Source organism: Nuphar pumila, chromosome 2, assembly GCF_984573655.1.
Source record: "Nuphar pumila chromosome 2, dmNupPumi1.hap1.1, whole genome shotgun sequence".
Lineage (NCBI taxonomy): Eukaryota > Viridiplantae > Streptophyta > Magnoliopsida > Nymphaeales > Nymphaeaceae > Nuphar > Nuphar pumila.
In genome coordinates this window covers 53492666-53511560 of record NC_143250.1, presented here as the reverse complement: position 1 = coordinate 53511560, position 18895 = coordinate 53492666, and the positions used below count along the sequence as shown (strand labels likewise).

The 18895-nt window shown below is 35.6% G+C and overlaps 1 protein-coding gene across 1 annotated transcript; it reads left to right on the top strand.

Annotated features, from left to right (window-relative positions):
* Positions 1-405: 405 nt before the first annotated feature.
* Positions 406-1362, top strand: LOC149845487 (large ribosomal subunit protein eL37x-like). Its single transcript, XM_089995780.1, has 4 exons — positions 406-469; positions 554-689; positions 887-988; positions 1087-1362. The coding sequence occupies exons 1-4, from the start codon at positions 467-469 to the stop codon at positions 1131-1133; spliced, it is 288 nt and encodes a 95-aa protein (XP_089851906.1). The 5' UTR covers positions 406-466; the 3' UTR covers positions 1134-1362.
* Positions 1363-18895: the final 17533 nt, after the last annotated feature.

The following is an 18895-nucleotide window of genomic DNA, read 5'->3' as shown; positions in this document are numbered from 1 at the left end:
TTACATAAACCAGACCCGGTTAATACCCAGTAAAATAATATATTTTTTAAGTTTTATGCATTAAAAATTTGTGGATCTTAATCAGAACTGGGGTCAGAGCCAAGTTTGGCATACAATTTCATAAACTATACGAACCCATTTAATAAATAAGACCTCAGAGATCCGACCCGGATAGTTAATGGGACTCTTTTCTTTGTAACCAAACCCTGACCTTATAAGATCCGGTTCAGGTCGGGATGGTCTCATACCCGATCCGTTGATACCCCTACTATTTCCATCCAAAGTCGGGTTGGATCGTGTGTCTCCAATAACGATTCACATCCGAAGCGAGTCCGATCCATTTGTATTTTCATGGTTTTACTTAAAAAACAAATAAACAATAAAAAAAAAAGAAAACACAAAAAACTCTAGGGTTTCTGGAAACACTCTCTCTCTCTCTCTCTCTCAGGGGCGGCCACCAGGAGCCATGGTTCTCTCTCTCTCTCTCTTTCTCTCTCTCTCTCTCCTTCGTTTTCTTTTAATTGTGGTATCTGCTTGATGGGAAAATTTGTAGGGCAAGGGAACGGGGAGCTTCGGAAAGAGGAGGAACAAGACCCACACCCTCTGCGTTAGATGCGGTCGCCGGAGTTTCCATCTCCAGAAGAGCCGCTGCGGTTCCTGCGGCTATCCCTCCGCCCGGATCCGCAATTGTGAGTTCTTCTCTCATTCATCCCTTCCCCTCTTTCCAATTCTTCCGATGCGTGTTTGCTTCGGTTCACGATTAGATATCAGTTTGCTACACGAGTTCAGATCTTGTTATCCTTGTTGTTTTATTTGAAGCAACAATCAATTTGGGGTGTTGAGGCTTTGGGATTCTATGTGGAATTTGACGTGTTGGATTGGGCAGATAACTGGAGCGTAAAGGCGATTAGGAGGAAAACTACCGGGACGGGTCGTATGCGTTACCTGCGCCACATGCCTCGTCGGTTCAAGAGCAATTTCAGAGAAGGTAAACTCTATTGCGTCGTCTGAATTGTTGTTGTTTTGTGTTTTTACATGCGAAATGAAAATGTTCTGATTAGATTCCGCTTTCGTTTGTTGATTTAGGAACCCAAGCAGAACCAAGGAAGAGGGAAAACGCGGCATCGTCTTAGAGCGGATCGATTTTGTTTGAGAAATAGCGGAGATCCGTGATGTTATTCTCATTTTGCATTTCTTTTTTGTGCTTTTCTCTTTCCATTTATGGAAACAATATGAAGGTGGGCAGGTTATTTGAGTCGTTGACTATGTTAGGATTATCAAATTTTTGTAATGGATTTTAATTTCGAGATTTTCACGTTCTGTTAAGACATCTTATTTTAAAGGGTTAGTGTTTTAGTTCCAGAAGTGTCTTTTGTTAATTTCACTGCATGAATGGTTGTTTTGCATTGATCGCATATTAGACTAATGTGACTGGTTGCTACTGCAATTGGACTTAACCGTTTTCTTCACTCTATTTGTTACACTAAGCTCAATTATTTCAAACATGGTTTGATCATGATTCTGGAGGCTTTTGATGGTTAATTTAATCTAATTGGCCAAGATCACTATTGATCGATAATGGATAGGTATCCTTTGGGATGTTGGTCAATAATCTTGAGACTTCTAGGAAGCAAGCTGCAAGTGCTGCTTGACAAATAGTTGGAGGAAGAGTGATTGATTGGTGATTCCTTTTGGCTTTTCCTGGTGGTATAAAATTGTTTGGTTTTGATCTATGTCACATGGGTACTCCACTTTTACTCCCATACCATAGCCCTTTACATGGTACATGGAAAATTCCATGTCAATGCCTGTATCCCTGTTTTTGCAGTTGGATCCATGCGACGTACATTGTGATTTGCTTATTATTTGAGAAACTGGAGTTATGCTTGAAAGTTTAGGAGTGGAGTTGACTGCAAAGAATGTTGTGAGTGTCACATTGGATGGTGGAGTCGTATTCATACAATTATAAACGTGGAGCTTTAGTATGGCCATCTTTGTAGCCTTGTTAAGTAGTAAGCTTGTGTGTCTTGATCAGGGCTTACGCTTTTCTGCGAAACCTTGGCACAAAACCTTAAAAGAGGGAGATACCTGGGAAGATAACTATCATGTCCTAAGCTGATGCAAAACTATGCATATTGTAATTTTTTTTTCAAATATTCACCAAACTTCATATCAAGATTGATTGCCTGTCATAGTTTCACATTTTTCTTGTGGTCCTCAAACTTTTGCCTGCATTAATTCCATACTACTTATCGTGGCTTTTGGGGGTGGTAGGTTGCATCTTTACTAAGTAGCTTGTGGTCATGTTGAGTGAGGTGGCCTACTGATGTTTCGTGATATTGGTAAATTGCATTAATGGCATTGATTGGAGGGGCAGCTTAAATATTTCCTTGGCCAATTGAGAGAGTTTTGCAAGTGATTTTATCCAATTTCATTGACTTAAGCAATTGAGCGAGCTGATCTCATTGTTCTGATAAAAGCAATGTGCTTCAGCTTTGTGGTTGTTTTGAAGAATGCAAACATTTGCTGGTTAAATTTCTCTGGTTGAAAGATTATTGGTTCAGATTGAATGATTCATAGCTGGAAATGTTTTCTGTTATAGTGCTTGAATAACAAGGTATGCTTTGTCTTAATTGCTGCCTTTGCTTCATATCTATATGAAAATGAGATAATTATGTTGTTAAAAAGCAGATTAAAACTGCCTTCTTTAGGTTTTGGTTTTGCCATCTAGATAAATATGATTGCTGACTCAAAGGAAAAATGTGCCTAGAACTAACATGAGGAGAGACTACTTTCTTCTGGTCCAGGCACAAGGATTAGTTATATGCTGAATGATCGGTTGGTGGAAACTGTATGCTATTTGTTTTCTTGGTGAGGGTTGTGGAATTTTTGGGGCCATTCATATATTGCCTAGTTTTTTTGGCTCCCCCTTTTTTTTCCAATTTTTCTTGCACCACTGAATTCATGGAGGCAATTTCAGTGCATTCAAGCCATTTGCATCAGTGACTTGTTTGCTACAGTATTTGGCATCTGTCTATTTCAGGACCCTGTATTGTAGCAATGAGTCTATGGAGTAGTGGTCAAGTTTACGTTATTTATCTTTAGCAGCTTAATTATCTTTTTATACTATAAAAGATGGAAATTTATTATGTAGGTTTATCTATGCTTAATATGTCTCTTTTGCGTACCTGCATCAGAGATTCAGAATGGATTCCCTTGGATCTGGCTCAGGATGGAAGTCTGCTGCAACTAGGGTTGTCAATGTCATGGACTTTGTGTTCCCCCGTATCCCAAAATGTATAGCCCTGTTATTCTTGGATTTTCTTAAGATCATGTGATTGTAAATCACAATCACGGCACTTTCTCAAAGTTGGTGAAATATGAGGAAAATACAAGATGTGATTGCCAAATGTGATTGTTTTTGCCTTGAATCTTGTGAAAGTTGGTCACAAGATTGACCTTGTGACCAACAATCACAGCATTTACTTTGGTGATTATTTATCTGCCAAAGAAAACATGCATGTGTTATAAACCTCACTGTTTGCTTGGATTTGGTTAAATCTATTATAGAAGTCTAGAGTCTAGACATAATGGAAACGGGATGGTTTGAACCAGATATGGTTCTGCTAATGCATTCAATCCAAATTTTCAAAATTCAAATGCAGAGTCCTAATTTAAACCTTGATAGTGCTAAATCTGATTTTGCCAGGTTCCGTTGTGCCTAGATCTGCACCGAGCCTCACACATTAAGATTTCAATTTCTGATCCTTAGTGGTCCTTGTAGCAATGCTGAATATAGTAATGAGAGGCTGTGTTTACTTCGTAGACTTGACTATTTAGGGTCAGTGACATATCAAAACGCTTGAAGGGTGCTTGCTTTCATGCTTGGGTGAAGTAATGCTAATGGTTATGTTAAATTGGTAATTGTGGAGTATCATCCCTTGCTATGCTTCATCAGGGATGTCCATACTGCTCAGCCATTATTAAGTGCTCAAAATTAAAGCTTGCACGCATTTCCCCAGTATATAAGGCTTTGCTCAGGGGTTGGTTGTGGGTTAAAAGGAGTAATCGACAAGAGAGAGCATAAGATCTTCTTAGGGGTTCGATGGAGTGTGAGAGCCTGAGTTCCTGGCATCCCCAACCTGTAGGCGATGAGAAGCATGACACTTCTCATATCCATGGAAAGATTGTTTGGTCTTCGTCTTGCCTGACACGGGCGAATGTGGTGTAAGGTGCGTCAATGGAAGGTTATTCGTTGAAATCACAACGGTCATTCATGACAATAAGATGCGATCATGATGAGATGATGTTACCCTTCAAATTGTCTCTTCGGGCAGGATTTTCTGGTGGCAAATATCAAAAGCATCTAGAGCCCCCAATATGCCCTTCAGGAGCTTTGTAAATTATGGAAATTTGCCGTTTTTATGAAGTTCTCATCCTTGAATCACAGTCTGTTTCATGATCCGTCTTAATAACTTGGAAGAGATGTCCCATGTTCTGCACGGCAGTCCTTTGAAGGCTGTTGGACGAACTTTCGTTACTCACCAATGGCAGCCTGGCATAGAACTTAAACTGCAGGCTTCTAATATGGTTCCTTATGGATTTGCCTTCCAGGCCTGCTGGACTTAGGATGTGTTCGAAGGGATTGCTTCTTACCTCCAAGGTATAAACAGATGGTCGAAGTGTTTGACTTGCAAGCAACAAGTTGAAAGAAGTTCAAATCTTATTGCTTACATCTTTGGAACAATGTACTTATTTTGAGCTTCACTCATTAGGCCTATGGTCTAAATTCTATTATTTAAAATTTTGAAAAATGTATTTTCTTTATGAGCCAACTCATGCTCAGCTTGTTTTGCTAGCCCTAGCCAGGGGAACTTCTACATGCATTATAAGCTGTATTGCTTTCACGGGTCTATTTCTCCATTGCGGGGCTGCGGTCCTGCCTTACCGTCGCAAGCCTTTCGATTGCTCGTTTGCCGCTGCGAAAGCTTTGATAGTTGAGAGTGCAAGAAAGTGATAGAATAGAGAAAGAGAGAAATTACAATCACTCGAAAGCAATCACAATGAGGGTGAACAAAAGAAAGCTCAACACATTTACATTCATTCACAATTTTGCTCGCAGGCACATTGTAGTTCAGATCTATGGGCTAACCCTTCAGGGTATTGATCAACCTGAACCAAAGTACAATGGTGGTCTAAAGAAAGTTACAAGTGACTTGACACTTGACATCAAGACTCAACTAAAACAAAACAAACTCTATACACAATTGTACGAAGTAGGTCATAGGGGAACAAGCTCTTCCCTTTAAATCATACGCCGCCCTCAGCACTATCTGCTTCATGGTAGGCCCTAACTTCGGTCGAGTAGTGGCTCTTTATCCGTAATGCTGGCTCCTATGTCGGCTCTGTTGTCTCCTCCCATTACACCGGATACTTCTTCGCTTCGCCCAAGTAGTTGACCTTGTGGCGAAGGATTTTGTTGAGACACTTCTTAGCTCGTTGTGTTGTCGGGGCTCTCTGCAGGACAAGAGCGCGTTGTGGCACATTACGTTCAGGATCCCCCTTGTCTGCAAAGAACGATTTCAAGTTGCATATATGGAAACACCGAGTGCACCTTGAAGTCCAGGAGCAGGTCCAGCTTGTACCCTTGATTGCTCAATTTCTTGGTGATGGTGAATGGTCCCTCGTACTTTCCGACCAGTCTGCGGTGCCGTCCATGAAAGATGCTTGTGCGATCTAGGTAAAGTTTCACCAACACCTGGTCCCCAACACAGAACCCAGCATGCCAATGATACTTGTCCGCCCACTTCTTCATCCTCTTAGTCGCTTTGTGCAAAAATGCCTTCTTCAACTCGGTCTGCTCTTGTCAATCTCGAACAAACTGATAGGCAAATGATGACCTTCCCTTTTCCTATGCGGCTAGAGTGTGCGGGTCAGTGCCTGCTGTCCCGTAGTTATCTTGAACGGGCTTTGGCCTGAAGACTCGCTCTTCTGAAGATTGTAACAGAATTGAGCCACGTTCAGGAGCTTTACCCAATCCTTCTGATTGACACTAACAAAGTACCTAAGATACTACTCCAATAGTTCATTGATGCGCTCCGTCTGCCCATCGGTCTATGGGTGAAAACTAGTAAAAAATACCAGATAAGAGCTGAGTAGCCTAAACACTTCATGCCAAAATTTGCCCATGAAGTGAGCATCACGATCACTCACAATGCTTATTGGTACATTCCAATGCTTAACAACATGCTTGACGAATAGCTCCGCAGTCTTCTCTGTAAGGCACTATTTGGAAACTGGAATGAAGGTGACGTATTTAGAGAAATGATCCACCACCACCAGGATGGAGTTGAAGCTATCTACCTTTGGTAAGCTAACAGTGAAGTCCATGAAAATTCTTTTCCAATGACGTTCCAGAATAGGAAATAAAACGTCATACATAAAATGAATCAAGGTCCACAATCATTCAAATATTAATTACTTTTGTTTATTGACATAATAATCAAATAATAAATCAGAGTCTAGAAATCTTGTAAATGCAAAGGAAAGGTAGGCCCAGTCTCCGTCACAACCTCACACCTTCGTATGTAAGCTACTCCTCATTACCTAAAAAATATTAAACCATATAGAGTCAGATAATACATGTCTTAGTAGAGTGAGATATGCTAAACTTGTAAGACAGAAATACAAAGCATGAATTTCAGTAGAAATTTCATAGTTTAGCATTTAGAATTAACTGAAACAATTACACAACTAGTCATGCTTATTCAATCAACCAAACTAAATAAGAGAGCATCAATTCATACATTTCAAGAAGTTAAAATATGAGCAATTAAGACTTACCATATACTAAAGTCCTTCAATGCATGTATAAATTCTTATCTTTAATTAAATTTTCTTTCTTAAACGATGTATGTGATGCCTGACTACTGCATATACATCTTATGTTATCACTTCTTAGCCCTTCTGACATGATACAAGTTTAGATTCCTAAATCAAGACCATGGCTCAGACAATATTTTACATACAAAAGTGTGACTTTAGCCTGATCAGGCCCATTCACCAGGACAGGATGAGGGACGTTAATACGAGAGAGATTTCCAACACCTTTCAACCTGATGCACTAGTTTTCTTCATGAGTACCTTTCCCTCTACTCTGCAGTCTAATACAAAGGTTTTCCCTATAAAATCGTGGGAGGATAGGAGTAACCTTTCGTGCTCAAAATATACTTGCCCCATGAAGTTTTGTACCACCTGCCACTCTCTGCAAGTATCTTGAGTTTTAATGTCACATGATTACTTGATTATATACATATTTTTTATGCAACATCAAAACTTGAGCAACTTTATGGGCAATGGATGCATTCTTATAAAGCATTGAAATATTCACTTAATCATATTTGTAACATAAACTTGAGCATATGCATAAATGAAAATCTTATTCATTTTCATGCTTCAGTTAGCACATATGCATGTACATGGCCAATACAATAAAGAACATGAATTTGAGCATCTACATCATTGAAACATCTATATCATCATCATCATAACATGAACATACATGCCACTGAAATTCTACTAGAGGGGGGGGTGAATAGTGAAATACGATGCAAGTTGATATAATAAAAAATAAAGCAATAAGGCACAACACAATAAACACGGGATTTATACTGGTTCGGTCAAAACCCTGACCTACATCCAGTCCCCAAGCAAACCACTTGAGCTTTCCACTATAACATCCGAGTCACCGGATAAATAGTACAACACCCTCTTTATCAGAGGTCTTCTTCTCTCAACAGAGAAGGGCAACACCCTCTTTCACAGAGGTCTACTTCTTTCAATAAATAAGGATTACAGTGAATAACAGAAAGTTACAATACTTCCTATAGAACCTTCAGAATGATATGAATGCACGAATGAAGGATTCTCAGAATGTTCAGTTTGTCACTCAGAAGATACTCTTTGTCAAAGAGTTATTTTTGACTTTTTCTCTTTCTTTTTCTAGGCTCTCTTTCAAATATCGAATAGGTATTTTTCTCGTTGTAAGCTCACTTGTTTATTCCATTCCCTTCTGTCTGAATAGTTCATTTGAGTGTGTTTTTATAGCTTAAAAAAATAGTCGTTGGCTTTTTGAAATCGTAGCCTTTTTGAGATGTGAAATGTCATGTCATTTCAAAAAACATCTTTAGAGAGATTCGAGAAAGTCTTCTATCCATAAAAGTAAAATATAGGGTACACTAGTCGTTGTAATATTTTAGGTAATATATATTTTATGTAAAAAGTCTATTTCTTACAATAGTACATTGAACGTTGGATTGTAGGTTGTCATGTGGTTTTGTCTTTATCCTAATTAATGATTTGTGGTACATAGGTACTTCTTTACTTTAAATGAGTGTAAGTACAATGAGTGCTTTGAGATATTTATTTGTACATAGTCATGTCAAGTGTTTTCTTTATGTTGTGTTTTTCAAAGTCTACAGAGAGAATGAAGACTACAAGTTAGTTGACATTTTTGAGAAGGATATTTAACAAGGATTCTTTACAGAAGGTATTTAATGCTATACAAAGAGAATGATGACTTTAAGTAAGTCGTCATTCTATGAGTTTGTAAAAAGGTAACTAGAGTCTTTTCAAAACATATTATATTTGGTTTCTTTGTGTAGCCGATTTAATGTTTTGTCTTTTTCCTCTATTTGAAATCATTTCTTTAAAGAGGGTAACTAGAGTCTTTTCAAAACATATTATATTTGTTTTCTTTGTGTAGTTGATTTCATGTTTTGTCTTTTTTCTATATTTGAAATCATTTCTTTAAAGAAGGTAACTAGAGTCTTTTCAAAACATATTATATTTGTTTTCTTTGTGTAGCCGATTTCATGTTTTGTCTTTTTCCTATATTTGAAATCATTTCTTTTCATGTTGTCTTGTATATGATATAAGGTACAATTATTACATTTTGAAATCATGTCAAAATACCTTTTTCATAAAGGGTTGTAAGAAGGTACAACTATTTGTTTTCAAAAAGGAGCTTTTTGAAACTATCGTATACTTTTATGAAATAGCTTTTATGAGTGAGTATGTAATATGCAATATGCATCCTTCTGAAGGTTCTGTTACAAATGACTCTAAAGAAGAAAAAAATCTTCAACTTGAGGAAGCCGATCTCTTTTAGATGGTCTTTAGGAGTGCATGGCTCAACAAGCTTTTTCTTCATGGAGTATGATTGCATCATAGTTGTACTTGAACAAGAGGTCTCCATCCTTTTTTAGTGAGATATCCTTGCATCAAATACTCGTTAGATATATGGCAAAACATATCCAGTCATTATATAACATTTTTCAAGAAAACATATTATCATATCATATGACATTTAAATAAGACAGTGTATCATATTATGTGACATCAAAACAGAGTTTCTCAACATTCTCCCCCTTTTTGATGATGACAAATTATGCTCCCCTTGTCAAAAAGACATTATGCATAGAAATAATAATATCATAAAACTATTGAAAAAATGTTAAAGAGAGTATTTTTCTCCAATAATGGAGACATGATATTTCTCTCCCTTTGTCATGGAAAAAAAGAAGGGGATCAGAGTAAGCAGAGTTATTACATACCAAAAAAAATGTAAAGTTATTACAGACCAGAATTAATTAAAAGTTATTACAGAACGAAAAAAAATACAGCTAGTACAGTCTAAAAGATAAGTTGTTGGATGTTGGAGCATCTTCATCAGAGCCGGGCAGGTGCAGGGACCTGAGATTGAAGGAAGTGGCATCGAGGATCTGAGAGGGATGGAGGATAACTTCGTTTTGAAGGGGTACTTTGAAGTATTTTAAAATGGGAGTTATAAAACACCCGAAAAGAAGAGGCTGGAATTTTTGATAACGAATAAAAAGGTCAAAAAGAATGTTGGACCAGTTTATCGGAGTAGAAGAAAACATTGCGTAGAGAAGGAGAGAGATTTTTCTTGGTACTAATCCCTTGCGTGGAGGCTTGGGATAGATATTGTGGAGAAGAATCTGGGCAAGAAGTTGAGCATGAGGTTGGAGATTCCTCATGTGCGAGGGAAGTTGTGAGCAGTTGGTGCAGAGAAGAATTTTTCGAAGTACCGACCGTTCGAGTGGTACTATGTTGTCTAGGTTTATGCCGGTGGAAGGAAGATTAAGAATTTTGCCTAATGAGGAAGCATGAAAAGACATCAGGCGTCCGCGTACTTTGGTGGTGATGGTAGTTTGTTCATGATCAGAAGAGAAATTTGTGTAGAAGAGTCGGACGAGTTCGGGATAGTAAGCAGCTTGGGATGAAGATCCTATTAAGTGTTTGAGTTCGGGGAGAGATCTGTCTAGGTCAAATAATACGAAGTCGTTGTAGTTAACCAATTTACCTTCATGAATTGGTCGAGAACAAAGGGAGTTGTAGAAGTGAAATAGATCGGGATCCCTTAGGTCGGCGGCAGTGAGTGCAGTGTTTGAGGAGGAAGCCATGGCAAGGGCTTAGAAAAAATGAGCAAGAGAGAAAGGCTTGGAAAGGAGTAAGAGTTTGTAAGAGAATAGAGAAAATCGTGGGAAGGAGATATGAATCAATCTAATAAATAGAAGTAAAATGATGGTGATAAGAAAAGAATGACATTGGAAGTGAAGGATTTTTAGATTTTAGTGGAAAGAGGAAATGCGTGAGTTGTAAGTTTAGAAGCTTGTGAATGACAAATCAAATCAATTTCGGAAGATAGTGTATTATATTAGTGAAGATATTAAGAAGGACATAGTTTCGAAATAATTTTTTCTATATATGTAACAAATTTTCTATGAGCAATCTTGTTGAATAGTGAGAAGAGTCATGAATAGAGTATGGAGTGTCATATTAAACGTAAGAGAAAGAATGATTCAAGAGTTTTTAAAGATTTTCGTGAAGATCATGAAGAATAGAGAGTGAATAATGGCCTAATAAGAACAAACAACTTTTTTAAAGATTTACTTTATGTGAAAGCATTCCAAAATCGTGAAGAGAGAGTTTGGGATAGGACAAACATGAGAGTATGAGGAAATGCAATAATTTCTTATTTAAGAAGTGTATATTTTGATATATGTGAAAGGAAATAGGTCATAGGGTGATCATGTGATGTGTACTTTGAAAGATATGACATTTTTGAAAGAAAAGAATGACTTAAAAAATGTGTCATGATTAATGTGTCCTCACATTTGTAATTTTTATGAGTATACGTAAATATGAGAAGGACACACTTTGACTATGAATAGTGGTAAGAGAGATGATGAGACAAAAAGAGAAAGAGTCAAAAATATATTTTAAAAAAATAAGAATTGATAAATGATAGATTAAAGAATGAGAATAGACATGGAGGAGTCGGATTCAAAAATAAAAAAAAATGTAATCGAGAGATGAAATGAGGAGACAAAAGATATTCATGAGTGAAGAGTAATAAGAAATATTTTTATGGATATGCGTGGAAGGAGTGAGAGTAGTCATAGAGAAAAGTGAGATGACATATATGGATTTTCGAGTAGGATAGGAATAATAAAAAAAGAGAGAAAAAAAAATTCATGATTAATATGAGATAAAAGACATAAAATAAAGTTATGATTGACATGAATTAATGTTTATTTGATAAACATATTTTTAAAGAAACTCGATTGGAGGAAGTTCATAGTTTTTAGAGAATAAAGTTAACTAGTAAAGGAGTCAAAATCACGGATTGAAAAGAGTGGAGGCTCAATTCGTATGAGAGAGAGTACTAAAGGTACTAATGTGAATAATAAAAAAGAAGGACAAGTTTTTCGAATAATTTTTCATAAAAGGTGTGAAGGATGAAAGGACGATAATAGATTATACTTAGGATATGATATAACAGATGATGTAGTAAGATTTTACGTGAAATATGACAGCTTGATTTTGAAAAAGGTGGTGAAGAAAATAAGAGAGATAAACACTCGATTTATTTACCATAAAGTTTAGTGAAGTGTCTTAATAGGAAGAAAAGGAAGACATGATAGAGATAGAGTGTACGTAATATATGATATAACAAATGATATAGTAAATTTTTTACGTAAAAACATAGCAACTAGATCTTTAGAAGAAGGTAAAAAGAACCAAAAAATAATTATTCGATTTTGACTAAAATTTGAAAAGCAAGATTTCTCATAAACTAATATGTTATCATGTTGAAAGTGAATCAACTTATCGTAAGATAAGTTTTCACAAAAGGACAAAAAAAATAATAAAGGAGTTATGAGATGAGTGATGTGAACAATGTCATGATAGCTTTTAATATAATTAGTTCTTATGGATATGAGTGAAAGGAGATAGGACAAGGAGTCATTATGGATGTGTACTTGAAAGATGACAAGTTGAAAGCCATAAAGAATGTGTCTTATAAGAGTTTAGAGTATACGTGAATATGAAAACCTAGTTTGACTAACAAAAATAAGATTTTAACAAAACTTATAAGAAGTATTATAATAAGTGTGATTAATTTATAAGTCACTTAGTTTGCATATTCCTAGTTCTCTTCTAATTCGTGTAAAGTCTTCATGTTTCAATGGTTTAGTGAAAATGTCTGCTAACTGTTGATTAGTGGGTATGAATTCGAGTTTAATTATGTTGTTTAAGACTTGTTCTCTTAAGAAGTGGTGTCTTATTTGAATGTGCTTAGTTCGTGAGTGTAAAATAGGATTCTTAGATAAGTTTATAGCACTAGTATTATCACAGAAAATAGTTGTATTTTCAAAATTTAAACCAAAATCTTTTAAGGTTTGTTTCATCCAGATAACTTGTGTACAGGCTAGGCTAGCAACAATGTATTCGACTTCAGTAGTTGATAAGGATACACAGTTTTGTTTCTTACTGAACCATGATACAAGTGAGTGCCCTAGCATATGACATGTTCCACTTGTGCTTTTTCTGTCAGATTTACTTCCAGCAAAGGCAGCATCGTTGTATGAGATTAAATCAAATGTAGAGGATTTTGAATAGAATAATCCAAAATCAACTGTCTTTTAAACATCTCATTATTCTTTTTACAACCTTAAGATGTGATTCTTTTGGATTTGACTGGAATCTAGCACACAAGAAAACACTGAACATAATATCTGGACGGCTAGCAGTTAAATAGAGAAGTTATCATACCTCGGTATACCTTTGTATCAACAGACTTACCATCATCTTTGTCCAAAACAGTAGTAGTGCTCATAGGAGTAGATTTTGAAGCAGTTGAGTTCATGTTGAACCTCTTCAGAAGTTCACGAGCATACTTAGACTGATTGATGAAAACTCCGTCCTTGGTTTGCTTAATATGCAGTCCAAGAAAGTAGGTGAGTTCTCCCATCATACTCATTTCAAATTCTTTCTGCATGGACTTAGAAAATTCTTCACAAAGAGTGCTGTTAGAAGATCCAAAGATGATATCGTCCACATATATTTGAATAATTAGGGTATGATTATTCACTATTTTCACAAATAAAGTAGAGTCTGCTTTGCCTACAGAAAAACCAGTTTTTAATAAAAAGGTTTTAAGTCTATCATACCAAGCACGAGGTGCTTGTTTTAATCCATACAAAGCACGTTTGAGTTTGAAAACATGATCTGGATATTGTTCATTTTCAAATCCTGGAGGTTGTTTTACATAAACTTCTTCATTTATAAAACCATTTAAAAAGGCATTTTTAACATCCATTTGATATAATTTGAAATCCATATAGCTTGCATATGCTAAAAACATTCTAATAGATTCAAGTCTAGCAACAGGAGCAAATGTTTCATCAAAATCAATACCTTCCTCCTGGTTGTATCCTTGAGCTACTAGTCTTGCTTTGTTTCTTATAACATTACCTATTTCATCTAGCTTGTTTCTGAAGATCCTTCTTGTCCCAATGATCGGATGATCCTTTGGTCTTGGTACAAGATCCCAAACTTCATTCCTTTGGAATTGATTCAGTTCTTCAGTCATGGCTAGTATCCAGAACTCATCGATGATGGCTTCATCAATCTTCTTTGGTTCAAGTTGAGAAATGAATGCCATATTTGCAATCCGTTCTAGCTGAGCTCTAGTCTGAACCCCCTTTGTCAGTTCTCCCAAAATCTGCTTTTGAGGATGATCTTTGATATCGACAAATGTTCTTTGATGATCATCTTCATTAGACTTAGCTGTGTTATCTAAAAATAAATTTGTACTTTCAACATCATCATCGTTAGTTTGCTTATGAACAGATTGATCAATAGATTCACAGAAACTAACATGCATAGATTCTTCAATAGACTTAGAACTCTTATTGAAAACTGTGTATGCTTTACTATGACTTGAATATCCTAAAAATATGCCTTCAATAGATTTAGCATCAAATTTATCTAGGCTATCTTTTGTGTTTAGGATAAAGAATTTACATCCAAAGACTTTGAAATAGTCTATTCTTGGAGTTCTATCATAGAATAGTTCATAGGGAGTTTTATTTAATAAGGGTCTAATGAGAACTCTATTTGTTATGTAGCATGCAGTATTAACAGCTTCTGCCCAAAAAAATTTAGCAAGATTATTGTGTTGGAGCATAGTTCTAGCAGATTCCTGAAGGGTTCTATTCTTTCTTTCTACTACACCATTTTGAGGTGCAGCTCTAGGAAAGGCAAAGTTATGAGAAATACCATGCAAGTTACAAAAATTTTCAAAAAGTTCATTTTCAAATTCTCCTCCATGGTCACTACGGATTTTAACAATAGAACAAGATTTTTTATTTTGTAATTTTTTACATAAAATTTCAAATTGACAAAACGTATCACTTTTGTTTTTCAAAAATATTACCCAAGTAAATCTTGAGTAGTCATCTACAATGACAAAAACGTATTTATTGTGATTATGACTAGCTACTCTAGAAGGACCAAAGAGATCCAGGTGGAGAAGCTCTAGAGGTCTTTTGCTTGAAATGATATTTTTTGATTTAAAAGATGATTTGGACAGTTTTCCTAATTGACATGCATCACAAAAATAATCCTTTTTAAAAGATATTTTGGGTAACCCACGTACTAATTTATCGTTAGCTAATTTAGACATGTACTTAGAATTGACATGACCCATTCTCATGTGCCATAGATGTTGAGAGTCATTATTAGCTATGAGGCAATGTTCTGTGATGTTTTCTAGGTATAGTTCATATATATTATTTTTTCTTATACCTTTTAAGATAATATTTTCGTTGGTGTCTGCTATAAGACAAGCATTATGATTAAAGCTAACATTATAACCTGTATCACACATTTGACTAATACTTAGAAGGTTATGTTTTAAGCCTTTAACCAGGAGAACGTCTTTGATAAGAGGTTTATCTATATTTCCAATATTACCAATACCTATTATCAAACCTTTGTTGTTATCTCCAAAGGTGACGGTTCCTCCTTCTTTTTTATGAAGAACAACAAAGAAATCTGAATGTCCAGTCATGTGTTTTGAACATCCACTGTCTAGAATCCATCTGTTCTTCTTGTTTGGAGCCTGCAAATCATTAAGTAAAATTTCTTTTTGGTACCCAATCGGGTCCCTTTTTGTTAGACTTTGGAACCCATATCCATTTGGATTTGGGTTTGTCTACAGCCTTAGAGGAGTTCAAAAAGTTAAAATTATAATACTCCTTATTTTGTTCAGAAGAACTTTTCACAAAAGTGATCTTTTGATTCATACAAGAAGGCTTGTTGAAATGAGAGTAGCCAATACCATTCTTGTAGAAAGAGACTTTTTTAGAGGATAGGAGTTTATCCAAGTTCTCTTTTCCTTTAGTAAACTTGAAAACCGTTTTCATAAGTTCTCAGTTTTACTTTTTAATTCTGAAATTTCTACTTGCAGATTTTTAGTCTTGAAGCTAGTAGACGAGATTTCAGAAGTAATAAGAAGATTTTTCTTTTGTAACTCATAATTTTTAATACTGAGTTTTTCATTTTTCAAAAGGAGCTCTAGATTCTCAAATTTTAACTGTTTATTTTTTAGAATCGTTTTCCTTGATTCTTCAAAAAGTTCCTGAAAAGCATTTTGAAGATCTTCAAAAGAGAAATCAAGAGATTCACTTACAGAGCTTTCTGCCATGAAGCACATGTTGGCGGTTTCTGCTTCATCATCATTTGACTCTTCACTGGTGGATGGTTCTGAATCATCCCATTGAGCATGCAGAGCCTTTTTCTTGAAGAACCTTTTCTTTGGTTCTTCAGTCTTGGATTTTCTTTTGAGAAGAGGGCAGTCACGTCTCAGGTGACCTGGCTTATTACACTGGTAGCACATAGAATCTTCTTTTGGGTCTTTTCTTTCTTTGTGCTTATTTGGAAGCCGGTTCCTTCTCATAAAGCGCTGAAATTTTCTGATGAGTAGCGCAATCTCAGTTTCTTTTTCTGAGTCTTCATCCTCAGAAAGGGCTAGGAAGGCTAGAGTTTTCTTTAAAAGTTGTTCTTCTTCCCTTCTTTCCTTCATGTGGACTTCATATGCCATAAGATTTCCTATTAGATCGTCTAGGGAAAGTTTGGATAAATCTTGAGCTTCTTCAATAGCAGTAGTCTTTTTCTCCCAATCAGTTGTGAGAGATCTCAAGATTTTCTTCACCTTTTCTGTTTGAGAGTGGGTTACACCCAGAGATTTCAGATCGTTGGTGATGTTGGTGAATCTGGTGAACATCTCTATGATGGGTTCATCTTTGTTCATTTTGAACAACTCATATTTTCTAACAAGAGATGAGATTTAGGCTTCTTTCACTTTGTTTGTTCCTTCATGAATAGCCTCCAAAGAATGCCAAATATCATATGCAGATTCACATATAGATATTCTATTGAATTCATTCTGATCGATGGCACAATATAAGGCATTCATAGCCTTTGCATTTAGGTTTGTCATTTTCTTTTCTTCATCAAACCATAAGTTATAGTCTGTGGAAGAAGATGTGTATGGATGCTCAACAATTTTCCATACAGCAAAATCTATGGATTTGAGAAATATAGCCATTATGCACTTCCAGTATCCATAGTTGGAGCCGTTGAACAAAGGAGGACGAGATGCGTGTTGACCTTCAATATCACGAGCATAAGAGGTAGATGCCATATGTGCTGGAAGACTTGTTATGTCGAAACCAGCAAACCTGCTCTGATACCAAATGAAATTCCACTAGAGGGGGGTGAATAGTGAAATACGATGCAAGTTGATATAATAAAAAATAAAGCAATAAGGCACAACACAATAAACACAGGATTTATACTGGTTCGGTCAAAACCCTGACCTACATCCAGTCCCCAAGCAAACCACTTGAGCTTTCCACTATAACATCCGAGTCACCGGATAAATAGTACAACACCATCTTTCTCAGAGGTCTTCTTCTCTCAACAGAGAAGGGGCACACCCTCTTCCACAGAGGTCTTCTTCTCTCAACAGAGAAGGACAACACCCTCTTTCACAGAGGTCTTCTTCTCTTAACAGAGAAGGGCAACACCCTCTTTCACAGAGGTCTACTTCTTTCAACAAAGAAGGATTACAGTGAATAACAGAAAGTTACAATACTTCCTATAGAACCATCAGGATGATATGAATGCACGAATGAAGGATTCTCAGAATGTTCTGTTTGTCACTCAGAAGATACTCTTTGTCAAAGAGTTATTTTTTACTTTTTCTCTTTCTTTTTTTCTTTCTTTTTCTAGGCTCTCTTTCAAATATCGAATAGGTATTTTTCTCATTGTAAGCTCACTTGTCTATTCCATTCCCTTCTGTCTGAATAGTTCATTTGAGTGTGTTTTTATAGCTTAAAAAAATAGTCGTTGGCTTTTTGAAATCGTAGCCTTTTTGAGATGTGAAATGTCATGTCATTTCAAAAAACATCTTTAGAGAGATTCGAGAAAGTCTTCTATCCATAAAAGTAAAATATAGGGTACACTAGTCATTGTAATATTTTAGGTAATATATATTTTATGTAAAAAGTCTATTTCTTACAATAGTACATTGAACGTTGGATTGTAGGTTGTCATGTGGTTTTGTCTTTATCCTAATTAATGATTTGTGGTACATAGGTACTTCTTTACTTTAAATGAGTGTAAGTACAATGAGTGCTTTGAGATATTTATTTGTACATAGTCATGTCAAGTGTTTTCTTTATGTTGTGTTTTTCAAAGTCTACAGAGAGAATGAAGACTACAAGTTAGTTGACATTTTTTAGAAGGATATTTAACAAGGATTCTTTACAAAAGGTATTTAATGCTATACAAAGAGAATGATGACTTTAAGTAAGTCGTCATTCTATGAGTTTGTAAAAAGGTAACTAGAGTCTTTTCAAAACATATTATATTTGGTTTCTTTGTGTAGCCGATTTAATGTTTTGTCTTTTTCCTCTATTTGAAATCATTTCTTTAAAGAGGGTAACTAGAGTCTTTTCAAAACATATTATATTTGTTTTCTTTGTGTAGTTGATTTCATGTTTTGTCTTTTTTCTATATTTGAAATCATTTCTTTAAAGAAGGTAACTAGAGTCTTTTCAAAACATATTATATTTGTTTTCTTTGTGTAGCCGATTTCATGTTTTGTCTTTTTCCTATATTTGAAATCATTTCTTTTCATGTTGTCTTGTATATGATATAAGGTACAATTATTACATTTTGAAATCATGTCAAAATACATTTTTCATAAAGGGTTGTAAGAAGGTACAATTATTTGTTTTCAAAAAGGAGCTTTTTGAAACTATCGTATACTTTCATGAAATAGCTTTTATGAGTGAGTATGTAATATGCAATATGCATCCCTCTGAAGGTTCTGTTACAAATGACTCTAAAGAAGAAAAAAATCTTCAACTTGAGGAAGCCGATCTCTTTTAGATGGTCTTTAGGAGTGCATGGCTCAACAAGCTTTTTCTTCATGAAGTATGATTGCATCATAGTT

Excerpts from the sequence above, each read along its gene's own strand:
- LOC149845487 (XM_089995780.1), top strand. Across the intron at positions 690-886 it reads CTCCGCCCGGATCCGCAATT|ATAACTGGAGCGTAAAGGCG; the intron begins GTGAGTTCTTCT and ends TGGATTGGGCAG. Across the intron at positions 989-1,086 it reads CAAGAGCAATTTCAGAGAAG|GAACCCAAGCAGAACCAAGG; the intron begins GTAAACTCTATT and ends TTGTTGATTTAG.